The sequence below is a fragment of the Trichechus manatus genome, unplaced genomic scaffold (genome assembly GCF_000243295.1).
Source record: "Trichechus manatus latirostris isolate Lorelei unplaced genomic scaffold, TriManLat1.0 scaffold00015, whole genome shotgun sequence".
Taxonomy (NCBI): domain Eukaryota; kingdom Metazoa; phylum Chordata; class Mammalia; order Sirenia; family Trichechidae; genus Trichechus; species Trichechus manatus.
The window spans coordinates 19,149,600-19,165,039 of record NW_004443951.1 but is presented as its reverse complement, the minus strand read 5'-3'; the positions used below and the strand labels follow the sequence as shown (position 1 = coordinate 19,165,039).

The window sequence follows — 15,440 nt, the reverse complement described above, 5'->3', positions numbered from 1 at the left end:
TATGCTTTGTGATATTTCGATGCTTTGATTTTTGTTAAGGCTTGCTTTATGGCCTAATATGTGGTCTGTTCTGGAGAATGTTCCATGGGCGTTGGGAAAGAAAGTATACTTGGCTGCTCTTGGATGGAGTGTGTGGTATATGTTTGTAAGATCAAGTTGGTTGATTGTAGCATTTAGCTCTTCCGTGTCTTTGTTGGGCTTCTTTCTGGATGTTCTGTCCTTCACCAAAAGTGGTGTGTTGGTCTCCTACTACTATTGTGGAGCTGTCTATTTTCTTTTTTCAGTGCTGTTAGAGTTTGTTTTATGTATTTTAGAGCCCTGTCGTTGGGTGTGTAAATATTTATCATAGTTATGTCCTCCTGGTGTATTGACCCTTTAATCGTTATATACTGTCCTTCCTTATCTTTTGTGGTGGATTTTACTTTAAAGTCTATCTTGTCAGAGATTAATATTGCCACTCCTGTGCTTTTTTGAGTGTTGTTTGATTGATATATTTTTTTCTATCCTTTGAGTTTTAGTTTGTTTGTGTCTTAAAGTGTAAGGTATATCTCTTGTAGGCAGCATATAGACAGATAGTGTTTTTTTATCCAATCTGCCACCCTCTGTCTCTTTATTGGTGCATTTAGTCTATTTACATTCAGCGTAATTATTGATAGGTATGAGTTTCGTGCTGTCATTTTGATGTCTTTTTTTGCGTGTTGTTCAGAGTTTCTTTGTCCACTTAATTTTCTGTGCTGAGTCGTTTTTCTTTATGTATTTTGTTTTCATCTTTTTCATTGTTGTTCATTTTGTGTTTGCTGAGTCTTTGTATTTTTCTAGTTTTTTATTTTGACTTGTAGGCTTCTTAGTTTCCTTTATGGTTACCTTAATATTTACCCCAATTTTTCTAGGTTTATACCAGTCTTTTATTTCTCTATATCACCTTGACTTCCTCTCTATATGCAAAATCTATGTCTACATTTTTTTAAGTCCCCTTTTTTGTTTTAATGTTGTCATCTTTTACGTATTGACATCTGTTTCCCTATTTTCATTGTTCTAGCTTTGATTTATTTTTGTGATTTCCCTATCTGGGTTGATATCTGTTGCTCTATCCTGTATTCTAGTCTTGGGTTGTTATCTGATATTACTGATCTTCTAACCAGAGGACTCCCTTTAGTATTTCTTGTAATTTTGGTTTGGTTTTTGCAAATTCCCTAAACTTTCATCTGGAAATGCCCTAATTTCACCATCATATTTGAGAGACAGTTTTGCTGGATATATAATTCTTAGCTGGCAGTTTTTTTCCTTGAAGGCTTTATATATATGATCCCATTGCCTTCTTGCCTGGGTGGTTTCTGCTAAGTAGTCCGAGTGTATTCCTATTGACTGTCCTTTGTAGATAACTTTTCGTTTATCTCTAGCCGCTCTTAAAATTCTCTGTTTATCTTTGGTTCTGGCAAGTTTGATTATAATATGTCTTGGTGACTTTCTTTTGGGATCTACCTTATGTGGGGTTCGAGAAGCATTTTGGATAGATATTTTGTCATTTTTCACAATATCAGGTAATTTTTCTGCCAATAAATCTTCAACAATTCTCTCTATTTTTTGTTATCCCCCCCGTTCTGCTATTCCAATCACTCGTAGGTTATTCTTTTTGACAGCGTCCCACATAATTCTTAGGGTTTCTTCATTTTTTAATTCCTTTTATCTGATTTTTCCTCAAATAAGTTGATGTCAAGTGCTTTATCTTCAGTCTCACTGATTCTGACTTCCATTGCCTCAGTTTTGCTCCTATGACTTTCTGTTGAGTTGTCTAATTCTGAGATTTTATTGTTAATCTTCTGGATTTCTGATTGCTGCCTCTTTATGGATTCTTGCAGCCTGTTAAATTTGTCATTATTCTCTTCTCTAATCTTTTTAATTTCCTCTATTGCGTGTTCTGCATTTTGCATAATTTCGTTCCTGATTTCTTGAAGAGTTCTGTATATTAGTCTTTTGTATTCTGCCTCTGGTAATTCTAAGAAATTTTCCTCTTCTGGAACATTTCTAGATTCTTTATTCTGGGAGCTTGCTGAAGCCATCATTGCTTGTCTCTTTATGTGATTTGATATTGACTGTTGTCTCCTAGCCATAATAAGTTATTATATTTATTTATTTTATGTTTGCTTACTGTGTCCTAGCTTCTTATTTTGTTTTCATGTGCCCAAATAGGCTGCTCGTATGAGCTAGTTTGATTATTGGCACCTTTGAAGCTCTAATGTCCTGTCACTAGTGGTTAGATCTATTACTAGGTATGTGAGCTCAGGAGTCTGCCCACCTTCCTGTATGGATTCAGCTCAGGTGACCAGATAGATAGCCACCATGTGTGTGGTGTAGGCTCTCCCTTACAGTCCTAGACAGGCATGGGTGATTGGTATAGGCACAGGCATCTGGCTGCAGCAGGGGGACACACTCTGATCAAGGCGGGGCTGACGGCTGCCCTCGAGTGTCCAGGAGGAAGGTGTGTCCCTGTTTCCTAGAGCGTATAGGTGGGTGGGTTTTGCAGCTGGACTATGAGCAGCTGCTGCTGTTGGCTGTAAGGACTGGGGGGCAGCAGTTATTCATGGGCCGCTCTTGCAGGTGGCTAGGTGGCATGGGTGTAGCCACAAGTCCTTAGGCCCCTGATGTGGGTAGGTGAAGACCCTGCTTAATGGGCAGAGCAGTGTCAGATGTCAAGAACCTGCCGCTTTACAGCTGAAACAGTTGAAGTTAGAGTTCTGGTGTATACCCTGCTGTACTGCAGTAATGAGGGCCTACGCTGTTGAGATGGGCCCACACAAGTCTATGCAGGGGGAAAGGCACTCAAAGGCCGTGGATTCCCTTATGCCTGTTACTGGGAAAAGGAGCTCTGCCTACCCTGAGTTCCTGGCTCAGGGGAGTCGGCAGTTTATTTTTGCCCCTGTTTGTTAATTTGTTCACTCTCCAAGGCAGGGAGAATGGCTCTGGGCATGTGATGGTTCCTACTTCCTGTCCAGGGGACTGGGCAATTCCTGAAGCTGGTCCAGGACCCAGTGCAGAGCAGGGAGCGGGGAGGTAAATGGGTGAGAGGTTTTTCCCTAAGGGGAGTGTTTTTGATCTGCGCAGTAATCTGTACGCAAGTACTTATCTTTTATGAGGGCTGCTTTTCACTGGTTCTGGGTGGCCGAGTAGATTTTCAGCAGCTAGGTCTCTCCCGGTGCGGGAAAATGTGCCTCCTGAGCAAGGCTGCTTGCCTGCCTCACCGCTCACCCCTAAGCTGATCAGGCCTGAAGTGCTCAGGCTCTCGCCTGGCAACTCCTCGCTGCTTCCGAACATCTCTCCCTCCCCCTGCCACTCCGTCCGGTTCCTTAACTCTGCCTTTGATGTTCGGGGCTCCCAGATTGCCATATATAATTGAATCACTTGTTTTTTTTGGGTCTTTGTTGTAAGAGGGTCCACCAGAACGCCTGACTACTCCGCCATCCTGGCCCTGCCTTCTCCAGGGGCATTAGATGTTGAGCCCCTCAATATCACTTGTGGCCATGAGGTGTTCCCTGCCATGTATGCAAGGTTTTCTCTTTGTACTTTGGAACAAGATTTGCCAGGCCCTGCTTGCTGTTGAGTAGACCCAGGATTTTCACCAGCCGTGTTGTTACTGCTGTGTGGTTCCTGCTGATCAACACCTGATTAGAGTATGTGTTAAAAATTTCTATTATATATCTTGACTCTTGGGGATAAGCTTGAGTTTTTACAGAACTCTCAGAGAGAGGATGGACCATCTGGGTTTTTTTTCCTGCTCCTGTAAGAATTTGATCCTTATTCATAAATGTGTATAAGAAAGGGGCCAGGCAGCAGCTGGCAGTTTAGTTGACTCACTTACCTCCGTCCTAAATCTGGATTTCAATAAATGGTGTATTGTTCTTCTTCTCAGAAAGAGACAAGCAGTGCCCTGACCCATGCCGGAGCTCATCTTGACCTTTCTGCTTTCTCTTCCTGGGAGGTATGTTTCCTGTAGCTGTTGTACTGAGCTTACTTGCCCCTCCTTCTGAGGGAGCACTCACTCTCTTGTTTTTATGCCATGATTGTATTATGATAAGACACCAGCTCCTGGGACCAGGCATCTACAAAGAATGTGGGAAACTTAAAAGAAGACAAAAATTATGTAACTTTTTTTGAAAACTGTGTAAGAACACTTCTAACTACATTAAGTTATGGTGGAGGTAATGGTTAAGGGTGAACTTGACCACAGGGTCAGTACTTTGGAGAGCTTGAACTTATGCTAGGAGATCGGCTATGGAATGTGTAGTTCTGCCACAGCCTCAGGAACACCCACATACCAGCCTGAGAAGACTTGGGTTTGAGCATTTGTCATTTCCCAAATTCTACTTATATAATATTATAACTTTTCCCTTTTTTGTACAGGAGTTGGCCTCCCTGGGTCTGGACAGATTGAAATCTGCACTGTTAGCTTTAGGCCTGAAATGCGGCGGGTGAGAGACTGGTTTTTTGATCATAACTGTCCCATTTAGTGTCTGTTGGCTAGATCTTCTAAGTCTCTGATTCCATTGTTTGTCACCCTACGCTGTAAAAATGAGCACATCTGTATGATGAACTAACCCTGAAATCCTTTGCCCTCTGTTCTCCTTAGGACCCTAGAAGAGCGAGCCCAGAGGCTGTTCAGCACCAAAGGAAAGTCCCTGGAGTCGCTTGACACCTCCCTGTTTGCCAAAAATCCCAAGTCAAAGGGCACCAAGCGGTGAGTGGCTGAGGTGGCACCTCTATTTACGTCTTATTTTATTATTAAGCATAAATTTACCATAACAGGGATTTTAAAGTCAGTTTTATCATCATTTTTGGTTCATAGAGATCTAGTCCACTCTTTGTGTCTGCTAATGATAGAGAGTACTGTCACTGTTACCAGAAAACCAAGAGCAATTTGTACTCAGGAGATCAGGAGTCGGGGAAGTCTCTTAATGTTGAAACGGTGCTCTAGGCACCTTTTGTTACCTCAGTAGGTTATGGAGACTAAAAGGCTAAATAGTTTCAAAAAATATTTTTGTAAGCTTATTTTGCTAATGACAGTTGAATGTATTCTTGAGCCATGTACTTGTACAGGGCGTTTTTTGTTTGTCTTTTTTCTGATTCTCACAATACTTCTAAAAAGTTGTCCTTACCCTGATTTTTTTAAACAGGTAAGGACTTAGAAAGTTATAAAATGTTTCCATAATACTCTCACAATTACTTAGCAGCAGGGCCAGTATTTGGGCCCAGGTCAGCCTGACTCCAGAGCTCTTTCTTCTGTACCTCATTTCCTTTGTAGATTATAATGATAGAAATTTAAATGTTGTTGATAAGCTTTTCACCTTCTAGAATGAGATCAAAGAGGAAATTTCCATGCATTCCAAGATATAACCTCAGTACTTGTATCTGCAAGTCCTGAGCTGAACAGATGATTTGCTTTCAGCATGATATTTCTTATGCACTTGTAATTTTTAATGTAACTGTGGAATAAATACTCCCAGATAGGGGGAGCAAGGTATTTGGTGAGAAAACACTTGAGTGATACAGCTCATTTCTTGTTTTCAGGGACACTGAGAGGAACAAAGACATTGCTTTCCTAGAAGCCCAGATCTACGAATATGTAGAGATTCTCGGAGTGAGTAAATGACTCTGTTGAGGACTGTAAATGCTAGAAGGTGTGGAAGTGAGATAGATAAGAACTCAGGCAGGATATTTTCTCAGGGTTTAAAAGAGGAAGAGGGTAGGCATTAAACTGGTGGAGCAGAAAATGGGGTTTTCTCAGTGTCCGTATCCTTTCCTTAAGTCCCTGTTCTACCATCAGCTATATTTCCAAGATTGTCCAGTTCCTATGGGGCTAGAGATCTCTTTTGGGTCCTGGTATAGAGAATAGGCTCCTTTCTCAGTGTAGTATCCAGAATAGTGCCTGAGCTCCATATATCCAGGAGATAGCCAAGAAGTAGACAGTCAAAAGGCAAATAAGAGATAGGCTACTAACAGCAGCTTTGTGGGTATGACTTATTATGAATAGTCATTACTTAACATGCTCAGGAAATTGTAGGAAACTTATTAAGGCTGTAATGTTAGTGGTATAAAGCTGCCTGTGAGCTGCTCTTTGAATATTCTTTCAGGAAGGAGTTGAAGGGTAGGCTAGGGGTGGGGAAAAGCTGAGCCTGACTAAGATACTAAGATATTTTAGAGAGAAGGCAAGGGAGAAGAGTAGGAAAATAAGCCTCTTTCAGGGAAGTGAAGGTGGAAAAAAGGGCAGTGTTCATCGAGAGGAAAATGGTTAGTGTCTCAGAGAGTCCTGGGGGAAGGTCAGCCTTTCTGACAGTGTCTGCTTTTAGAATTTTCAACTGCTCTCTGAGCCTTTCTCTTTGCAGATGCTCAGGTGGTATTTGAATGGGTGGCTCTGGCTCAGCTAGCTATCTCCTGGGACGTTTACGTATCTCTGTCTCTTGTCATGGATGTTTTCATTCTCCCCTTGGTTTGAGGAACCCCCCTATAATAGCTAATAAACTTACCACCTGTTGGTTTCCTCTATTATGACTATTTTCAGTGAGAGGAGACTAGACGGACATTGGAAATTGTGGGCACTTGTGTTCTCCACGAGGAGCCCTGGTGGCGCAAACGGTTAATCGCTTGGCTGCTAACCAAAAGTTTGGGTGTTTGAACCCTCCCAGTGACTTCACAGGAGAAAAGACCTGGCTTCTATAAGGAGTACAGCCTAGGAGACCCTACTGTGTCCTGTAGGGTCGCTGGGAATCAACTCAATGGCACACAGCAATATATTTTCCACAGTGAACTTGGGCTGTGCTAGGGTGGGCAGCAGTGTGAGTTGCCAATCCTCTGAAGATGGCCGGGAGGGTAATTTATGCCCTTGACATGAGATGCAGCCACTGCTGTCTCCCTTCTTTGAAAGCATCTTGCTTTCCCTGCCAGGAAGTGGCACCATTCTCTTGGAATTTGAACCAGTTCCAGCCAAAATGGCCTTCGGAGGTGGCTCTCATTATATACTGCTATGATTTTTGCCGTTGTTTCACCATTTATTGATGCCTGTTGGTTTCCAGGGATATTGTGCTAGGTATTTGGGTACATTAGTTCATATGACACAGCCTGTTACCCTTGAAAAGCTCCCCGTATAGTTGGTTGGGGGAGACAGACAAACAATTGCAGTGTAATGTGACACATGCTGTAATACACTGAGGTTGAGTTCTCTAAGTAGAAAGAGGGAGAAAAAAGGTTCCAAGCAGAGGAAACGTCAAGTACAAAGGTACGATATGAAAGAAAATTATATGTCCAGGGACTACTGAGAAATTTGATGTGGCTGGAGTGTGCCTTGTGAGGAAAAGAGTGGTCAGAGAAAATTTAGGAGAGTTATCTTACATATTTGTCCTGTAAGCAGTAGAAAGTTCTTTATGCAGGAGAGAGTGCCTGTAGATTTGACTTTAAAAAGATAATCTGCAGATAATCTGGCAGCAGAATGGAAGGAGGACTGGAATGGAAAGAGACTCAGGGCCAGTTTGAAGGTGATGATCTTGGTGAGGGCAATGATAGTGGAAAGGAGGAGAAAGGATTGGTTCAGGAAATATTTTAGAGACAGAATAGATGAGACTTTGTTCTCTGTTTTTCTGTAATAATCTGCGCCCTCTGATAAATAATTTAGGCAAATGGCCTAAAAGTTTTTACTTTTTCCTGGGAGATCAGTGAGGGCCTGCTGATAAGGGGGTGTGATATGAAGGCAGGACTTTCCCTTTAGTCTCCAAGAAAGAAAACCTTACACTTGGAGTGAGGGATCAGCAGGGGTTATGGGAAAACAGTAGGAAGTTTCCCTCTGATTCTGCACTGTTTTTCCTCTGACTTCCCTTTTCATTTATGGACTTGCCTTAGGAACAGCGACATCTCACTCATGAAAACGTACAGCGCAAGCAGGCAAGGACGGGAGAAGAGCGAGAAGAGGAGGAGGAAGAGCAGATCAGCGAGAGTGAAAGTGAAGATGAAGAGAATGAGATCATTTACAACCCCAAAAACCTGCCCCTTGGCTGGGATGGCAAAGTAAGTCCTGGCACCACCACCCATTGCCCCCGTCCCCCGTTTTGGAAGCAGTGCAGCCCTTAGCAGACGTTGGTCTAATGCCATTTCTTATCTGATTTCTTTTAGCCCATTCCCTACTGGCTATATAAGCTTCATGGCCTAAATATCAACTACAACTGTGAGATTTGTGGAAACTACACCTACCGAGGGCCCAAGGCTTTCCAGCGGCACTTTGCTGTAAGGAATTCAGAGCCATTTCTCCTGGGAATTGAAGTATGAAACCTGAGACTTTAGGGAAGAGGATGGAGCAGCCTGAGAGGATCACTAGTGCGCAGAGCTTCAGGGAATTAGAGAGGGAGCAGGTCTAAAGTCAGGCATAAGGCATATGGCCTTAGGCACCAGTGCTAGTCTTAAATAATGCCTGAAAGTTTCCGGTTCATTCTGCCACTCTGTTATTTGAACCTCATTTCCGTTTTCTCTTGCTTATTTTAGTACTGCTGTCTCTTTTTTCTTTCTACCAACATCTTAGACCAATCTGACTCCTTGGTCATTTCTCTACCCCGTTACTTGGGACTAAAGAGGGTGCTGACCACATCTCCCTTTGGGACTTAAATGAGCCTTTGCCTCTTTGAATAAAAAACCAATGAGATGACATTTATCAAGTTATTCTTGAGACAAGGAATTGTCTGTGTAGCACTCCAGTAAGTGGGTTTACCCTTGTTTTGCTTCTGCCTTCAATTCTTAGTACTTGGAGGAAATTTTTACAAAATAGAAAAGACTAACTAGTCCTAGGATTGCAAATGTGTGTGAAGTCCTCATTCCCTCCCTCCTTCACACCAGATGTTGCTAATTTACCCTGGCTCTTTCCAGCTGAGCCCTTGAGTGGTCTGTGAATCTTTCTGAACACTGCCTTTCCAGCCAATTGCAGTTGGCATACAGGATAAAGCCCAGCCCATTTGTCATCACTCAGCCAAAACTGTCATTTTGTCAGTCTCTCCTTCCTCTCCCTCACCTCTTTTCTCACACCTGGTAAACAAACTTCTTTACTTACAAAGATGACACTGATCTACCAGTAGTATACCTTACACAAGGCTACTTGTGCAGATTGTGTGGATTGCTTGGGCTGCATCAGGCTACCCCCAGCATGGGAGGTGACTGGTCAGAGTTGTGTTTTCTGTGATCGCAACCCAAAGATTTTATCTGAAAAACTACTGGATCTAGGATCTAGATTTTATAAACCAGCTCAGGGAGGCAAACAATGCAATGCGTCTTTGAACTGTGTACGTCCTGTCAGTCACATCCAGCTATTTACAGACATCTGCTAAAGGAATGATGCCTTTAGGTGGAGTCTTTTGCAAAGGGTCAGGTAAAGATTTATGAGTAGAGTGAACTTAACGCTCCATGTTCAACTTTTCCCATTTCACGTCCTTTTGCTTCTCTTTTCTCCCAGGAATGGCGTCATGCTCATGGCATGAGATGTTTGGGCATCCCAAACACCGCCCACTTTGCTAATGTGACACAGATTGAAGATGCCGTCTCCTGTAAGTCAACTCTATTTATTGTTCTTAGGCCAGACCAAGTGCCCACTCCTACAACTCACTGTCCCAATACCCTGGTGAATCAGGCCCAAGGGCAGCAGGTTGTACGCATGTAAAAACTGGAACAATCATATAATTACGGATTTTTAAGGAGAGTGACTTAGTCAGCAGTATTGATTGTTCCTCCCTTGAGAAGAGTCCTACGCTGAGTGTAAAATAGGAATTCTTAACCTGAGATCTGTGAACTCCCCTGTGTGTAAGATTATGAATGAATGGTTACATAGATAGTCTCCGACTTACCATGAGGTTCTGTTCTGAACCATAAGTTGATTCTAATGTAAGTTGAATACCACTTTCTTTTTTTTTTGTGGGTTTTCATTATTATTGCCTTATTAGTATGGGTATCTTTATGTATCATAACATTGAACATACATGACTGAACATCTGAGAAAGATAACATCAGCAAATTATGCACTGCAACATTGTATGTAGTAGTTTTTACTAATGATAAGATGTACCAAAAAAAACTACAGTTGTAAGTGCACTTTGTCGTAGCTCGAATATGATGTAAGTTGGGGACTACCTGTATGTATATCTTCTGAATTGTTTTTAATATATTAAGAACCTTATGCTAAGTGAAATAAGTCCATCACAACAGGGCAAATATTGTATGAGACCGCTGTTATAAAGTAACAACAAACGACTTACACACAGAAAAAAAACCTGTTTGATGGTTACCAAGGATCGGAGGGGGAGGGAGGGAAAATTACCAAAGAGACAGTAGACACGTGTTTATATTGGTGAAGGGAAAGGCAATACACAATATGGGAGAAGATAGCACAGCATGACCAAAGCAAGAGAGGACACTGCAGGGAACACAGGAATAAAGAACAACTGTGGTGACTACCATAGCATAGAAAGTCCTGCAGCAATAGTATTAACAAAGAATAATCTACAGATGGGTACATAGATAGATATGCCAAGAGGTGAGGGAGGGGTAAGGGAGCACACCCACCAGCAGATACAGGTTTGGTAGTGGAAATTTCTAAATACATGACTAGATGCTCCTCATATATTGATATAGACAATAGAGCACACAAGTGGCACAGTCAGGAAAACTTCTCAGACATAACTAAACACCTCTCCGGAAGAAATTCCCAGGCTTGTAGGCAAAGGACCATAGACATCTACATCAATTGGCACAACGTAGTTCTTAAACAATATTCTGCATCCTGGGGTCTTAAAAGTTTGCAAGCAGCAGTCTCAGATATAACTATCAGTCTCTTCTAGTCCAGAGCAAAGGAGAGTGAAAAAAAACTAAAGACTCAAGGGAGTAATTAGTCCAAAGAACTAATGGACCACATGAACCACAGCCTACTTAACCCTGAGACTGGAAGAACTAGATGGTGCCCAGCTACCACTACCAACCGCTCTGACTGAGATTACAACACAGGGTCCTGGACAGAGTGGGAGAAAAACGTAGACTAAACGTAGACTAAAAAATCAAATTCACAAAAAAGACCAGACTTAAATTGGTCTTACAGAGACTGGAGGAACCCCCGAGACTATGGCCTCCAGATCCCCTTCGAACTCAGAACTGAAGCCACTCCCGAGGTTCACCTGCCAAAGATTAGGCAGGCCTATAAAACAAACAGTAACACACGTGAGGAGCGTGCTTCTTAGATCAGTAACATACGAGACTAAATGGGCAACACCTGCCCAAAAAAAAATGAGAAGGTGGGAAGGGACAGGAAAACTGGACTAATGGAACTGAGGAACCTGAGGTGGAAAGGGGGAGGGGTTAGTGGTGACACATGCAGGAATTGCAACGAATGACAGAAAACAATTAGTGTATATAAATTTTTGAATGAGAAACGAATTTGCTCTCTGAACTGTCACCAAAAATACAATTGAAAAAAGAAAAAAAAAATGTTAAGAACCACTAATATATAGAAAAAATAGAAATGGTTTCAGTAAGCTTATTTCTGAGGCCACAGGGCAGACACATAGAACAAAACAGCAAGGTACATCTTGGAGAAGGATGTGGCATGCACACCAGGAAATGTGTTATTAAAACATCCAGGGGTCCTCGAGCCCAGACTTCCTATTTTCCTGGCAGTAGTAGCTTTTTCTACTGTTAGCATCTTCCTTACAAGCTTTTTATTTCTTTCTTGTTTATCTCTTCTGTGTTATGTTTTCACTTTCAACTAGTTAGACTGAGAAGATTTATTTTACCACTCCACTTTGTTAAATTACAGGCACTCAGTAGTACATGGGCCAAGAAAAACAGAAATAGAAATATGTAGAAATAAAAATAGAAAATACAATTTCATGTGTCTGCCTGTAAAATATATTGTATCTTTGTGTCTGATATTTGTATAGTTGTTTGTAAAAGGTTTATATCCACTTGGAAAGAAGTGCTTCTCTTTCCACGTGTAGATTGGTTTATACTTCCTGCAGTGTCCAGGTCTTTAATTTCATACTTTTATCTATTCATTTTTAATTCTGATAGAGACATGTTGACATTTCCAATTATGGTTAAGTTTCATCCCTTATTGCACTTCTGCCAGTTTTATATGAATTTTGTTTTGTGTTTGAGCCACACAAACTAAGTATTGTATCATAAACTTATTATTCATTTCCATTTTCTTTTTGACATCCTGTTTATCTGATGTCATTGTTTGTTCTGTTGTGATAGACCATTTCCCCAGTTATCAAGATTTTTACAACAAATATTGGCTATTTTTTTATCCCAGTGTTCAATATTTGTCATTATAGAGAAGTATTAAGGCTTTTACACTCAGTGTATTAATTGATCTGTTTGTATTCATCTCCTTTCTGGAAAGGTTATCTTAAATTTGTTAGGTTTGTTTGTACTTCTCATTTACATGGTTTGTTTAGTAGTTTTTAAAGAACTGCTTTTAGACAGGTATTTTTCCAACATTTCTAACTTTAACGTTTTGACGAATAGTTTATTTCTACTACTAATTTCTATTATTGTCATAGATAATATATGTAATGTGCATTGTATAATATATATAGTATATATATATATATAGTATACTAAGTTGAATTATTTATGGAAGATAAATTATATTTCAGTGGTCTGAAGCACTGTAAATTCCATGCTTCTTTCTTTTCATAATTTATCCGCAGATTTTATTTTGTATTTTTAATCTTATCTTCTCTATCATTATTCTTAACATCTTATTTATAAAAAGTGATATTTCTGCATTTAAATTTCTATTGTCTTGCCATGATCTTGGTTGATAAATTCTGTCAAGTTCTTTGGTTGTGATATGTTCTGTTTCAAGGGTAAAGTTGGCTCAAAACCACATTCCTAATGTAGTTTCTCGTGGTGGTTAAGAAGTCAGGGTCTGCAGAGTCAGCCTACTGGGGTTCAATCATGGCTCCACCTCTTACTAGCTGTGGGATCCTGGGCAAGTTACTTACCTCTCAGTGCCTTAGTTTCCATATCTTTAAGATGTGGGTGACAGTAATATATCTACTAAAGAGAACTGTCTTGAAGTTAGATCATATGGGTTACAAGCATAAAACAGTGTAGTATGTTGTTAGTAAGCACAACTGCCATCATCACCGTCTTCATTTGTGGGCTCTTCTGCAGTGAGGAGTGAGATCCAAAGTCATTTCCATCTTTTCATTCGAAGTTTAATATTGCTAATATTGCTAGAGACCACTTATCCAAATGCCTGTTAATATGACAAGTACTATGGGAGATGTTTTACGCTCATGTAATCCTGACATCAGCCCACGACGTGGTAGGTGTCACCTGCATTTTCAGATGAGGGAATTGAGACCCAGAGAAGTCAGGTACCATCGCCAGGTTGCATAGCTTTTAAGTGGAAAAGCCAGGGATCATAACCATGTCTGTCCTGTAACATAATAGGACACAGTGCTCCACTGCCTTCCTTTAAATCACCCTCATCAAGTTGTGGATCGATCGTTAAGGGTTGTTCCAGAAGGAACCTTCATGTGTTCTCTAAGAGCCATGCAGAGATTTTTAGGAATATTTTACTTTTTTCTGGGATGTTATAGGCAGGTTCATGATACTTCCATTACCCATATCATTTTAAGAATATGTCCTTATTCTGCTGTCCAAGTTAATCAGTTTCTTTATGTACATGTTTTTATTATTGCCAAGTCTTTGATTTCCTGTATCAGTTCTGCCCATCATGGCTTCCTTTGATATTTTTAGGTTCTCTACATAGCATTTATAGTTTTACTTCTATCTCAGTGTTATCGCTTTCTCTTTGTATTTTTTTCCCCATCCTCTATAGGAGTATTCATAGGCTTGTTACAATTTTATTGTCACTTTTTCCCCCTTTTCCGTTTCAGGTGTTATTCCTCCTTTTAAGTATCTTAGATTATCTGGCTTCATTACAAGCTTTCAGTAACATAAGTAGGTGGTTATATACATGTAGACTCTCACAAGGCTGACTGTTTCTCAGGTATCTGGCTAATAAACAAAAAAGACAAAACAAAACAAACCTGTTGCCATCCAGTGGATTCTGACTCATACTGACCCTATAGGACAGAGTAGAACTGCCCCATAGCGTTTCCAAGGAGCAGCTGGAAGTAATAAATGTCAGTAATTACTGAGTTGAATTTAATTCTTATATTATGGAGAGTTTCTGCAATTTTTATTTCCTATTGGTGGTATAATTCTTTTTGATTAAATCTGAATTGCTGTTTTTGTTTTTAAGCATTTAAACTAGATCTTAGGGATTTTTGGTTATAAGGAAAAGAGTCTACTAAACACTAGCCCAGTGCCCTCCATCTATTTGCAAGAATATGCTTATTGTGTGGTGCTTCTCTTTGTAGATCACCTGTTTCACTTCCTTGTTTTTTATCTATTAACCTCAGTTGCCAATGAAGGCAACTCCAGGCCTCTTTCTGTATGACCTTTTTCAGTTTTAAGATTCCGCATCATCCAGCTCACATAGTCTTTCAGTGTCCGAATTTCTCATACATGGGAAAGACAATAGGTAGGCACAGCAGGGTCAGGTGCCATCTGTAGTCCTGTAGGCTGTGTCTCCAGTAATGCTGGTGGTGAAAATAGTTACTAATGTAGGGCTTCTCCTCCAGGGCCTGTCCGGGAAACATGTGCTCTTGGCACAGTTGCTACACTGGATTTTACCTGTCTTTGTTTTAGATTATTCTGTTGAAGTTTTTCTTTTCTCTCTCTTGGAGCTCTTAGCCAGGAGAGAGGGATTCAGCACTGTCATTTAAGCTGCATCTCCTCAGAAGTTGCAGTTGGTTTTATTTATTTTTACTTAAATGAAGAATTTCACTTGTAAATTTATCCATTATTCCAGACAGTTGATATTTAAAAAAAAAAAAAGTTGAACGAAAAACGGCAAAGGAAGAGTACTGCGGAATTGCCACCAGGGACCTCCGTTTAAGTGGTTGGTCACGCTTCACCAGTATTTAGCAGTTATAAATCTATCTACCTAGTAAACAATGAACTGCTAAAGCATCAAGTCCAAAGATTGCTATCTCATTTATAATACTTAAACATCTTAGCAAAATCTAGGTACATTGCCTATAAGAGCAGGTGCTTTGCTAAAATGATGATATCCTGTGTCTGTGGCCTTTTATTGAGTCAAGTATCACATCAGAAACAGTTTACTTGACTTAGTAAACCTCCCTGGCGCCTAATGGTGATCACATTCTTTTCTAATTGCTCTCAGAGTTCTCTGAAGAATAACGCCTCACTTACTGCTCTAGTTTCCCACATCCATGTTTTCGTTTAAGAAAATCATGACAGCATTTCCCATCCTCCGGTATTTTAATACTTCTCTGGTTTAACTTAGCAGATTCCAGAATGGCATGGACAACGACTATGTCAGGGCC

At 40.6% G+C, this 15,440-nt stretch overlaps 1 protein-coding gene across 1 annotated transcript in view; it reads left to right on the top strand.

The window, feature by feature from the left end:
• The window catches only part of LOC101341305 (splicing factor 3A subunit 3), a 32,193-nt gene that overhangs the window by 14,351 nt on the left and 2,402 nt on the right, over window positions 1–15,440 (top strand). The window contains exons 8-14 of the mRNA XM_023727045.1: window positions 3,908–3,976; window positions 4,399–4,466; window positions 4,625–4,732; window positions 5,563–5,632; window positions 7,885–8,049; window positions 8,155–8,265; window positions 9,479–9,569. Coding sequence (XP_023582813.1) covers window positions 3,908–3,976; window positions 4,399–4,466; window positions 4,625–4,732; window positions 5,563–5,632; window positions 7,885–8,049; window positions 8,155–8,265; window positions 9,479–9,569 — 682 coding nt within the window. The remainder of the gene's footprint in view (window positions 1–3,907; window positions 3,977–4,398; window positions 4,467–4,624; window positions 4,733–5,562; window positions 5,633–7,884; window positions 8,050–8,154; window positions 8,266–9,478; window positions 9,570–15,440) is intronic.